Source organism: Necator americanus, chromosome III (genome assembly GCF_031761385.1).
Source record: "Necator americanus strain Aroian chromosome III, whole genome shotgun sequence".
Lineage (NCBI taxonomy): Eukaryota > Metazoa > Nematoda > Chromadorea > Rhabditida > Ancylostomatidae > Necator > Necator americanus.
This window is the reverse complement of record NC_087373.1, coordinates 27,656,323-27,668,119: the sequence shown is the minus strand read 5'-3', so window position 1 is coordinate 27,668,119 and position 11,797 is coordinate 27,656,323. Positions and strand designations below refer to the sequence as shown.

The window sequence follows — 11,797 nt, the reverse complement described above, 5'->3', positions numbered from 1 at the left end:
TCACAGGAATGCCAGCAAAACCTTCCCTCCAGAATCCTGTAATCACAGCCAATAGTGAGACCACATTAATAAATGAAGAGGTCTTTATCAAACACTTTCTCTGAAAACAGGCGATGTTTCCAGTAATTTCCACAACCAATCTAGGAGTCGACGATATGTCAATGTAGTGGTGTCTGGTAAGCAACGCCAGACCTGTCCTGCAGTTGTAAAACGTCCCAAAAATTTTGTGAGCTGTGGATTTTTTACTGCTGATATGTTTCATAGGAAGGCACTGCGGCTCTTCAAACCTTTTTTCGATCATTCGATCATTACGAACAGTTTAAGAGCTACACGAACTCTGCAAGGAAACTGTAGCAGAGTGATACCACGCTTGTGTGGCGGATGAATGGTTCGACCGTTCGGGGCCAAGAAAGTATTTCGCTCCTCAGCGAGCCATTCATTCCTTCCAGACTTGCCTTCGAGAACAGAAACACGTTCGTTTATCGACCGACCAAGCGTAAAAAGTCGTTACTATATTTGTGTGATCAATGTATCAACACCACTCCAGGCCTGGAAAGCATTTCAACCTTCCAGGAGGAACGAATTCTTTCCGCATTTATCTAGGAGAATAGAACCACTAGGACAATAAATATATCAAATGACTCCGCAAAAACTGTTCTGATTTGATGTCGGACACGATCACTGTGGAAGGACTAGAACGTCACCGAGAAATGATCATCGAAGCCCAGTTGTTTCAGCCAGAAAATGTTCCTGCATTCTTCCCTGAATCGTTGTTCAGAAAATATTCCAAATGTTTTTTCCATTTCTATTTCTGTCAAAAAAGCGAAGGAAATTTCTTCTTCTCAGCTGATATTAACGAAAAGGATGCTTTAAAAAAGGAGATGTCGGTATGATGGTATGTTTGATAGATTGTTTATTTATTTTATGGCTGCTTTTTGTCCCATTTATAGTTTTTCACTCGTGTCCTTTCAATTTATCTCATTCATCAATTAAAATAAAATTATTTTCTCTTTTGGCAAGTTTTTTTTTTGACTAAGTCTGCACAGTTTTTTTTTAGCTATCTTTTACTAACTCGTCACTCACTGAGAAAGTCATGTTTTTTGAATGGAATTTCCTGAACGATTTCAAATCCATATTAAGGCGCTATTAATAGTCTATGGAACGCAAATCACGTTAGCAAGAGCGGGAGCATTGCTTTACCGAACAGCGCTGGATATCTGCTACAAATATGTCTACAAATATGCTAGGCTGTTCTTTTTTAGCTGCGCCTGCCAATTTCATTTTTAGCTCCGAATACTCCGATGAGTAACAATTACTGTTCAGCTGTTATTCCATTCTCCACTGTTGTCAATAACTTAACGGTAAGCCAATGATGATGATGATCTAATGATCTTGACACAGTATGTCTAGATTTTGGCCCATACTTGTACTGCAACTTTCAAAGGATCGGATTCTTAGCACGATTGCCTGATTTCACCAAGCTCTCCTTCATTGTCAGCAGAAAGGAAGCTTTTTCCAGATCAATTCAAGCGAGATATCATTGTTTTTGTAATATTTAGAAACAGTGGTAGCGAATGTCGAAAGCATCTTGCTGGGAACCGTCGACGAGTTCTTCAGACGAGGATTCGGTTCTTTCATTAACTAATTCCGTACATTCTTCATCTGACATAATGGAGTATCAGATTTCCTTAAAGGCACCACCTCACGAATCTGAGGTGGTGCGGATTTCAGGTGGAGTGTTCGAGTACGGGATAGTAGATTATGGAGAGGGAGGTGATTCCGTCCATTTCTCCATGTATCAGTGGAAACGGACGACCTCGGAATGCTGTTTATTATGACGGCTTATGTTCTCTCTTCTCAAGAGTAGAGGAAAGCTGTAACTTGATGCTTAGGTAGTTATTCTTTGATAATGACAGCCACTGTGCAGCTACCATTTCCACTCGAGCCACGTGAAATTCAATGGGGAGAAGAAGAGGTCTAACTGCACTCAAATTCCAAGTGGTGTTATTGTTCATTTAGTTGTTTGTTAACTTGTTGCGCTTGATCATGTAAAAAATGCGTTAACACAAACATAACACAAAACCACAGTGAAAACAGTGTAAACACAAAAAAAAAGAATACAGCGATGAAGGATTACTTTTTTTATACGATTTTGGCTTAAGCAATTTAGTAGCCAAACCTACCCGGGCTCCTGTTTTCACAAAGACGGGGCAACAATCGATGGTAAACCAAAGTAGATAAGAAAATCTTTATTGTCCAGTTAGTTCATTCATGTCTTCTTACACAACAGTGTTTCATTTCAACCCAAACTTTAACCTCTAATTGCTCTCACTGCAAGCCCTAAAAAAGCACCGTAAAAATTTAATGATGTCGAACTCAACAATAAACAAATTTTGACAAGAGATCGAGGTCTTACCACCAAGGAGCGCAGCGCCTACTGAAAGTTTGAGCAACATTAAACCATGCAGTCAACAGAATAAAGAAAATTAATGCCAAAATTTCTCACCTACAACAGGAGGAATAAGAGGAAGGAAAGGAAATTTGTGTTTTTTCATATCAACCTTCTTCCTTACTTCCTTAGATCCCAGAACTGTTTCGCCTCCTATGAAATCATACTTTTATTAATATGGAAGGAGATACTTTGATAGAAAGTGTATCTCTGGAGTTCACCATTTTACTTGAGAACCCCCTCTTGGTTCCAATTTAATCGTTCTAAGCGAATAATAGTTGTAAACATTTGAACTCGCCGATTACGTTGGTTCCAGAATGGTCGGCAATCCAAGTTTTGTTGAGCGATAATACATCGATGACAAAAAGAAGTGAAATCAGCAGAATCACTTTCATACTGGCTACTGACTTTGAAAATGCAGCGTTCACAAGGCGTTGAATAGTTCCCATCTCCCAGCTCCTCCTCTCCATTGATCATTGATGATTTAATGTGTTCCATTATCAAATATTCGGCGTTTCCATTGAAATGGATTGTGCTAATATGCCTTCCTGCATTAAAAAAATTGTAGTGATGCTGCATTATACAGCACTCCTAGCAGAATTAGATAGATAACCAACCACTTATGCTTCAAGACGTTGCTCTTGTTGAATAACTGAAGAAAAGTTAGGCATCTAAGAGGTGTGGAGTTATCAGAGTATAAACAGTCTTTAGATATTAGTAATATCCATTCACGTCAGCCAACAAATTGGAAATCACAGGTGCAACACCAACCAACAGCTAACGATGCTTGTATACTGGCTCACCTCGCTCAACCAGTGTGTAGGCGGAAGTACTAACATTACTTGCATGTTTCAGTTTTCAGTTTGTTTCACGATATTAATTCCACTGCTTTGCCACTATGAAAAAGGAGTGCAATGTGAGGGGATATTTTGCGGTTGTGCGAGGTGTTTCTGATTTTGGACGAAGACGGAGACGAACGCAGCTGGTCGTGGCGGCCCTTCCAGACTCAGGTCACAATGCGAGAACGGCAGCCTCATACACCGATCCAAGCGCTTACTGCTAAAAGAAAAACGAATCACCTGCAAATACTTGTGGGAATATAGAGTTCGGTTATAGATTATGTGCTCGGCCCTGCTCAGTTCCGCAAAAACTTCCGCAAAAAAAGAAAGACGAAAACTTTGTCTCATACTCCGATATAGGTGTTCCAGTTCCTGCGATGTCGAAGTGTTAGGGTGTTCGGGAAGTATCTGCCGAAATACGGCAAAATTTCAAAACAACACAACTTTTTAACAACATTTTATTATTCGACGAAATAATCTACATCAACACCGATATCCTTCTGCCAATGTCTCACAAGATCACGGATTCTTTTGGCGTAGAAATGCGGCGACTTGGAGGCGAAGAAAGCCCGAAGGTCATTTTCGAGGTGGTCACAATCATCGTAGCGCTTCTCTTCCAAGTGATGCTGAAGCGATCGGAAAAGTTGGTAGTCGCTGGGGCCAGGTCCGGGCCGTACGGTGGGTGCGGTAGAACTTCCCATCCGAGTTCCAGAATTTTCTGGGAAGTCTTATTCGCGATGTGAGAGCGCGCGTTATCGTGCACCAATGTTGTCGGCCAACGTTGTCGAGCTTCGGGTGCTCCTTGCGGGTCTTGTCAGCCGGTCTTTGCAGTTGAGCGCAGTAGACCTCAGCAGTAAGTGTCGTGTTGTCCGGCAGCAGTTCGAAACGGTAGATTTCATGAACTCCCCACCAGACGCTCAGCATGACCTTCTTCTCATGTATTTCACCTTTCACGAAAGGATCCGGCATGTCATCGCCAGTGCACCACGCACGTTTGTGGATGTGGTTGACATAGAGACCCACTTTTCATCTCCAGTGACAGCGGTGTCCAGCCAGTCGAATTTGCGGCTTCTGGAGAGCAGCTGGGTGCAGATTTCCAGGCGTCTTTGGCAGTTGCCGTCACTCAATGCATGTAGGAGCCACTTACCGAGCTTTTTCACCATTCCGAGAGATCGCAGTCCATCGCTCACTGTGGACAGCGAATAGCCAAGACTGGCAGTAAAATACCGCACACCTTCATATGGATGCTGCTCCGCCAGATTTTTCAATTCGTCGAACGATATTGCAGTCGGTCGACCAGAGCGAGGCTCATCTTTGAGTTTCTTGTTTCCGGCTTTGAAGCGCTGGAATTAGGCACGCACCGACCGCTCAGAAAGGGCTTCAGTGCCGAATACTTGACTTAAGTTTCGATGGGCTTCAGCAGCGGGGTGGATTCGAACGCCGATTCGAACGCCGTTCGCCAGATTCGAACGCGTAAAGGAGTACGTGTCGAATATGGCTGCGACGTTCTGCATTATAGGATGAAATAGGCAAGGAAGAGGGAGCCAGATATGTTGTGTGTACACAAGTGGTAGTGTCCTTATATAATATATTTAAAACGGGAACTTCTAGAACATCTCAAAAAAATCTGCTCTGCTGCGAAATTTTCTGCAGATACTTTCCGAACACCCTAATAATATAGATAGAATATAAACAAATTTAAATTAGGAGGAAGATGCTCCTGCTTTAAATTTGTTTTCATTACTGAAAGGAAGCGAAGCGATTACCAGAAAAAGGGGTGAGGTCGGGCTTCAAGCGGGCGTTCAAACAGGTGTGGAAATAAACCGCTTATGTTCAAAAATCTGTGAAGATTTATTAGTAAACAAGAAGAAGTACTGAGTAGTCTACGCGTCCAGAAAACTTGCAAGAAAATTCGAAGAAGAAAGAAAAGGATGTGTGGGAAGAACATAAGGAACTAGGAGATATCTGACCAATGAATGATCTATGTGTAAACCCACGAGGAGTTCCCAGCAGAGGAATATGATCGCTGACGGAGACGACTAGTAGGACATAGATCGCCTGACGTCGCAATCACGATCTGAGAGGAGGAAGAAGAAGTGACAGCAATTGAAGAGGAAGTTCATAAGGAAAGCGGAGGAAAATGAAGTGAAACATAGCGAAGATAGTGTCATTTAGAACCAGAATAAGGAAGAGAAGTTCGTAGCAGCAAAGAAATATGCAAAACTTCTTCAAACCCTCTTCAACAGAAAAAAGCATGTCCTAAAAGTAGGAATTTTGAACTTCTATCACGTTATCAAAAAAGTTCGTCTTCTTTTTCCTGGTGCAAAAACCTCAGAAGGGAAACCTTGTGGTTAAAAGTTCCTTTTCGTCCATTGGAGTAAAATGGAGGAAACACATGATGCATGAAAAAGAATCAACGTGATGGTCCAAATGAATATGTGATCTTGTCAAGCAATAATCAAAAATATCCAATAGATATTGGAATACAAGCATATGTTTACAGGGAGCGATGTTGCCACAACATACTTACTTACTTAGATACTTAGATGGCCCGTCTTCACTGGACGTGCCCCAGCATCTCTTCCACTCGTTTCGTTTCCTCGCCATTGTCACCCAAGATGTTCTGAAGCTTCGTGAGTGACGTTGACGAGGTCCTTGAGCCGTATCCAGCTGAGCTCTCAGCTGGTCCATCCGTGTAGCGTCACCCCATATCGTTGGCGGTCTCCCTCGGGGCGTTTAGCGTCCATTGGGATACACTCTAGCGTTCTTTTAGTCCATCTATCGTCGGTTCTTCTCATGATGTGACCGGCCCATCTATGGTTTGCTTTCGATACATATTCCGCTGGTTTGCGAAGACGGGACATTCCTCTTATGTCGGAGCTACGAAGACCGGCTAGGTGTTGTGTGCGCCGGTTAAACTTCAGCAGACACTTCTCAAGGGCTCTGTGAGTAGTAAGTAGCTTCTTAGACGTGGCCGCGTTGTCTGCCCACGTCTCCGCTGCGTAACAGAGCGCTGGAAGGACTGTCGAGTCTAACAGATGGGCACGAAGATCCTGGTCCCTCAATTGGTCCGTAGCTTCCCTGACGGCTGCGAATGCTGCCCATGCTGCTCTCATTCTTCTATTCAGTTCTTCCTTCAAGTCGTTTTCTATGTTCATAGAACGTCCGAGGTATACGTATGACAAAGTTCCCACGATTTGGGAGCCTTTAAGTTGTACTCCTCCGTCCTCGCAGTAGGTATTCTTCATGAACTGTGTCTTCTTTCTGATTATTCGTAGTCCGATTCTCTTCCCTGCTTCGTTCAATTCGTTGAGCATCGTTTCTGCTTCACTGGTACTGCTCGAAAAGAGAACGATGTCGTCCGCGAAACGAAGGTTTGAGAGAAATCTTCCATCAACACGTATACCCCTTTCTTCTCAGGTAAGTGATTTCATTATCCATTGCAGCCGTAAACAGCTTTGGCGATACAGTATCGCCTTGTCGTTCTCCCTTTCCAATGAAGGGTGAGAATGGTGAGAGGGCGGTGGAAAAGCTGTATCATAGTCGTGCATCGATCGTAGCAATTGGCTAATGTCTTCACATACGACGCGTCCACACCTTGATCGACCAGCGCTGACAGTATTGCATTCGTTTCTACGCTGTCAAAGGCTTTCTCATAGTCGACGAAGGTTAGAACAAGGGGCAGGCGGTATTCCCGGCAAACCTGTATGACCCTCGACACTGGATGTGGTCCAAGCAGCTGAACCCCTGGCGGAATCCAGCTTGTTCTTGAGGCTGGACTTCATCCAGCGTCCTAGATATGCGAGTGAGGATGATCTTGGTGAATACTTTGTACAACACGCTCAGCAAGCATATCGGACGGTAGTTCCGAAGGTCCTCTCGGTCACCTTTCTTATGGATAAGAACGGTTCGCGAGGTCTTCCACTGGTCTGGGATCCTTTCTTTCTGAAGATAGGATGTCATGTGCGCTGCTAAGATTACATGAAGCGGATGGCCACCAGCCCGAAGAAAGTCTGCTGATATAAAATCAGGTCCGGGGGCTGTGCCAGGTTTCATGCTTTTGATAGCGACTCGTACTTCCGAAGGGAGAATCCGTGGTGGAGCTTCACCAGTGGGGATGATCGGTCTTGACACAGGAGTTGATGAACGAAAAAGGTTCGAGTAGAACCTCTCCGTAATGATTTCCATCTCACGACGAGAAGACGTGCGAGTCCCGTCTTCGCTCAGCAAGGTTGCTAACCCAATATTATATTCGCGGAGATCCCTGCGGCACTTCTTTAGACTCGTTCTTCTTTGTGCTGCTTCCAGAATCTTCTTCTGTCTGTGCTTCGAAAGACCCTCCTTCTACGCTTTTCTGCAGCTAGTGTTTGCTACTAACCGCTCAATGTGCGATGCATTCGGATCAAGCCTCAAAGCCCTTCTTCTTTCCAACAATTCCTTGGTGGTCTTCGAAATTCGATCCAAGTTTGTCGTGCGCGGCTTCGAGGCACGTTCAGCACAGGCTCGTAATCCTCTGAGCAGCATCTCGTAGTCCACGTTTGGGTCCTCCTCGATGTGCCAGTCACCTTGGGACAAGGAGACGTCGAGTACGTAATCGTCGTAGACGACTTCTTTTCTCCTTCGTTGCCGGTAGCAGATGTTCTTTTCCATCGTGTAAGTCGTATTTTCGCACGAAGGAGACGGTGATCAGAACCACTACAAAAGGATGGTACTACTGAGAAGTCAAGTAGACACCACCTCCGGTTGGTGAGTATGTGGTCGATCTCCGCATTGGGCGACTACCATGTCCACCGACGATGGTCTTTTTTCATGAAAAGAGAGTTTTCTGAGGTCTTAAATTGTCCGTAGTAACCCACTGAAAGAGAGAAGAGGTGCAGTCTCTACCTCGTCCAGAACTAGAGGATAACATTGGTAAAGCTTGTCAAACATAATCACATACGCTTTGAATTAATCAATTCGAACTTCCAGGCTGGTTATAATACTCTGTAATAATACTCTGCACCTCAGTTGGTCTCAGGTATTTATTGAAGACTATTTGTCAATTTACTCCCATTTTCGTCTGTTTAAGGACTCATTAAGAATCCTGGATAAAAAGCTGTGGGAAAGAATATGTTTGGATGCAGTAATTGTGTTGTCCAGGTGATGTTAGAAAATCAGCATGAGAGCTGTAACTAGGTATACCAGAAGCAGAGAATAGTAGACTATGGAAAGTAAATTAGTATTGGACTATTTAATAGAAGAAAGAGAGCTCTAGTTGCTTGCATAAGGAACCCCCCCCCCCCCCAACGGTTTCTTATACAGTGAAAGGTTAACGGTAGTGAAAAATTTTTATTAATGATCAAGTAGTCAGAGTTAGCTCCGTTAACCAAAAATATTGTTTCAGCACGATGCTGTCCCACTCCAAAAAAGAGGAAGGAAAAAGATAGCTAAATCGAAAATGCCTAAATTCGCTTCGCATTAGTTAGGGATGGACCACATCTTGTCACAGGAAAAGAAGGTAAGAGAAAACCTTTGTTACCGTGGATTTAATCGTACACATACATCGCGTAGAGTAGAGGTTAAAATTGCATTTATTGCTATGCTTTCGAAGACTTCCTTACTGTGTACGAAGCCTCGGACGAATGCTTAATTTTTTAAATCACTACAGTCGATTCAAAACAAACTGAAACCTGCTGCAGTTGGGTAAACGGCTACATGTAACGCTCAGCAATGGAGCTAGCGCTTGCAATAGAAATGGAGTTCTCGTTATCTGCCCTGTTCTCTGCAGTCGAAGTGGAGCTACTCATGGATTCTAACAGAAAAAGTGTCGTCATGAAAGTTCAGAAACAACTCTGCAACAATGTAACAAGAAAGAAGTTGTAGCGGAGCTCCACGGATTGGGAATGGGATGGCTTGGAACCAGTCCGGTTGAACACGGCTCCATAATACATTTTCATGTCTTCCTAGGACGAAGAGTCCAGACTGGACACGGAAGGGTTATGGATGAATTATGGTTAAAGGTTTATGGTTAATTATGGTTGATTAAAGGTAGCATACCACGAATCAGACGTGGTGACAGAATCTGCGGGAAAAGCTAGAAATGGGGTTGTAGATTGCGAGATCCAAGGTGGTTGCGCTCACCTCTCCCTAATTGTTGCAAAAAAATGCGTCGCGGAAAATCTGGTCACGACGATTACAGTTGCAACCGTTGCGGGGCACCAGCGTGCGAGCAGTCGTAGATCAGTGATGACATCCAACCAGCCTATTGAAGTGAAATCAATGAACAGGCTTCTGGAGGACGGGAATGCGTACATAAAAGTGTGTTCCAACGTACCTCGTAGGGGATAAAACGGCTCCCATGCCGTTTTTTTACAGTTAGGGAATGTGCGGAACCACTATGTATCCCACAATCCATGTAACACCATCTCTACCTTTTCTCGTGGATTCCCTCACCACGTCAGATTCGTGGCATGCCTTTAAGGTGAAGTAACATCCATCAACTGAATTTTCTCAAAATATTCAGCTGCGTGAGGGTTTAGGAAAGGCACGACACGGAATAACTTTATCTTTTTCAAAGAATTACTTTACTTTTGTCAGAGTAAAGAAAATCATGAATGTATAACGGTGCGAATAACAAAGAAAAAAATTTGCCATAATGAGTGTTTATTCAGTGGAAAAGGAGAAAGACAACAATCAATCTAAGCTTGCTAGAAGAATTGCGATAAATAATTGCTACATAACTATGCTCTCTTTAAATGAAGGAGCAAAACCACAAAACAAATCTGGTACGGAAAAGTATCCTCTCTCCATTCTGTATTCTATATACCAGATGTGGTCAACTGTTTATTCACGGTGCCTGAGAAAAGCTAATCGTGAGGAATCTGTAGCTATTGCGGAGCTCCCTCCTGGGGGTCTTAATCAAAAGTTCATCCGCAATCAGCTATATGCCCGTGGTTGCGTTGTCACAGAAAGTAAAATGTGTCGGATAACGAAGAGGGTAATTGCATGAGTTTATGTGCTGTTTATTCGCGGCATGTGGTATACTACATTCATTTAATATATGAAGCATATGTTGTGGCAATATCGCTCCCTGTAAACATATGCTAGTATTCCAATATCTAATGGATATTTTGATTATTGCTTGGCAAGGTCACACATTCATTTGGACCATCACGTTGATTCTTTTTCATGCATCATGTGTTTCCTCCATTTTACTCCAATAGACGAAAAGGAACTTTTAACCACGAGGTTTCCCTTTTGAGGTTTTTGCACCAGGAAAAAGAAGACGAACTTTTTTGATAACGTGATAGAAGTTCAAAATTCCTACTTTTAGGACATGCTTTTTTTCTGTTGAAAAGGGTTTGAAGAAGCCCACCGAAACTTAAGTCAAGTATTCGGCACTGAAGCCCTTTCTGAGCGGTCGGTGCGTGCCTAATTCCAGCGCTTCAAAGCCGGAAACAAGAAACTCAAAGATGAGCCTCGCTCTGGTCGACCGACTGCAATATCGTTCGACGAATTGAAAAATCTGGCGGAGCAGCATCCATATGAAGGTGTGCGGTATTTTACTGCTAGTCTTGGCTATTCGCTGTCCACAGTGAGCGATGGACTGCGATCTCTCGGAATGGTGAAAAAGCTCGGTAAGTGGCTCCTACATGCATTGAGTGACGGCAACTGTCAAAGACGCCTGGAAATCTGCACCCAGCTGCTCTCCAGAAGCCGCAAATTCGACTGGCTGGACACCGCTGTCACTGGAGATGAAAAGTGGGTCTCTATGTCAACCACATCCACAAACGTGCGATGACATGCCGGATCCTTTCGTGAAAGGTGAAATACATGAGAAGAAGGTCATGCTGAGCGTCTGGTGGGGAGTTCATGAAATCTACCGTTTCGAACTGTTGCCGGACAACACGACACTCGCGAATAAGACTTCCCAGAAAATTCTGGAACTCGGATGGGAAGTTCTACCGCACCCACCGTACGGCCCGGACCTGGCCCCAGCGACTACCAACTTTTCCGATCGCTTCAGCATCACTTGGAAGAGAAGCGCTACGATGATTGTGACCACCTCGAAAATGACCTTCGGGCTTTCTTCGCCTCCAAGTCGCCGCATTTCTACGCCAAAAGAATCCGTGATCTGGTGAGACATTGGCAGAAGGTTATCGGTGTTGATGAAGATTATTTCGTCGAATAATAAAATGTTGTTAAAAAGTTGTGTTGTTTTGAAATTTTGCCGTATTTCGGCAGATACTTTCCGAACACCCTAACACTTCGACATCGCAGGAACTAGAACACCTATATCGGAGTATGAGACAAAGTTTTCGTCTTTCTACTCAGCAATCAACATAGATTTAGTCATGTATGCTTTTTTATAAATGATAACTTTAAAGAGCTCAAGTGATTCCTTTAAAGTGGAACTCTTCTGCACACCTCTAGCACTTTAATAAAGTCAACAAAACTCTGCATGGAACGGAAACAGAAAAAAAACGTAGAGTCTGGCTTGTGGATTACGAAAACAAGCGTCGTCCTTCCA

The 11,797-nt window shown here is 43.6% G+C and overlaps 5 protein-coding genes across 7 annotated transcripts; 1 reads left to right on the top strand and 4 right to left on the bottom strand.

The window, feature by feature from the left end:
- Positions 1 to 2,311: 2,311 nt before the first annotated feature.
- RB195_011142 (uncharacterized protein) lies at positions 2,312 to 2,898 on the bottom strand (the record flags this gene model as incomplete). Of its 2 annotated transcripts, none has more annotated exons than XM_064192441.1 (4): positions 2,312 to 2,340; positions 2,417 to 2,437; positions 2,507 to 2,602; positions 2,748 to 2,898. In XM_064192441.1, the coding sequence occupies 4 exons, from the start codon at positions 2,896 to 2,898 to the stop codon at positions 2,312 to 2,314; spliced, it is 297 nt and encodes a 98-aa protein (XP_064050023.1). The 2 variants fall into 2 exon arrangements, with proteins under 2 accessions (XP_064050023.1, XP_064050024.1); XM_064192440.1 differs by having other exon boundaries at positions 2,748 to 2,844.
- Positions 2,899 to 3,885: 987 nt separating this feature from the next.
- Positions 3,886 to 4,257, bottom strand: RB195_011141 (uncharacterized protein; the record flags this gene model as incomplete). Its single annotated transcript, XM_064192439.1, has 1 exon — positions 3,886 to 4,257. One exon carries the CDS (start codon positions 4,255 to 4,257, stop codon positions 3,886 to 3,888), a length of 372 nt encoding a protein of 123 aa, XP_064050022.1.
- A 1,709-nt stretch (positions 4,258 to 5,966) lies between these two features.
- On the bottom strand, positions 5,967 to 6,605 carry RB195_011140 (uncharacterized protein; the record flags this gene model as incomplete). Its single annotated transcript, XM_064192438.1, has 1 exon — positions 5,967 to 6,605. The coding sequence occupies one exon, from the start codon at positions 6,603 to 6,605 to the stop codon at positions 5,967 to 5,969; it is 639 nt and encodes a 212-aa protein (XP_064050021.1).
- A 352-nt stretch (positions 6,606 to 6,957) lies between these two features.
- Positions 6,958 to 7,938, bottom strand: RB195_011139 (uncharacterized protein; the record flags this gene model as incomplete). The annotated part of the gene is made up of 2 exons (XM_064192437.1): positions 6,958 to 7,609; positions 7,667 to 7,938. The coding sequence occupies 2 exons, from the start codon at positions 7,936 to 7,938 to the stop codon at positions 6,958 to 6,960; spliced, it is 924 nt and encodes a 307-aa protein (XP_064050020.1).
- Positions 7,939 to 9,513: 1,575 nt separating this feature from the next.
- RB195_011138 (uncharacterized protein) lies at positions 9,514 to 11,408 on the top strand (the record flags this gene model as incomplete). 2 transcript variants are annotated; one of them, XM_064192436.1, is made up of 3 exons in its annotated part: positions 9,514 to 9,585; positions 10,709 to 10,904; positions 10,981 to 11,408. In XM_064192436.1, the coding sequence occupies 3 exons, from the start codon at positions 9,514 to 9,516 to the stop codon at positions 11,406 to 11,408; spliced, it is 696 nt and encodes a 231-aa protein (XP_064050018.1). The 2 variants fall into 2 exon arrangements, with proteins under 2 accessions (XP_064050018.1, XP_064050019.1); XM_064192435.1 differs by lacking the exon at positions 9,514 to 9,585 and adding an exon at positions 10,097 to 10,264.
- Positions 11,409 to 11,797: the final 389 nt, after the last annotated feature.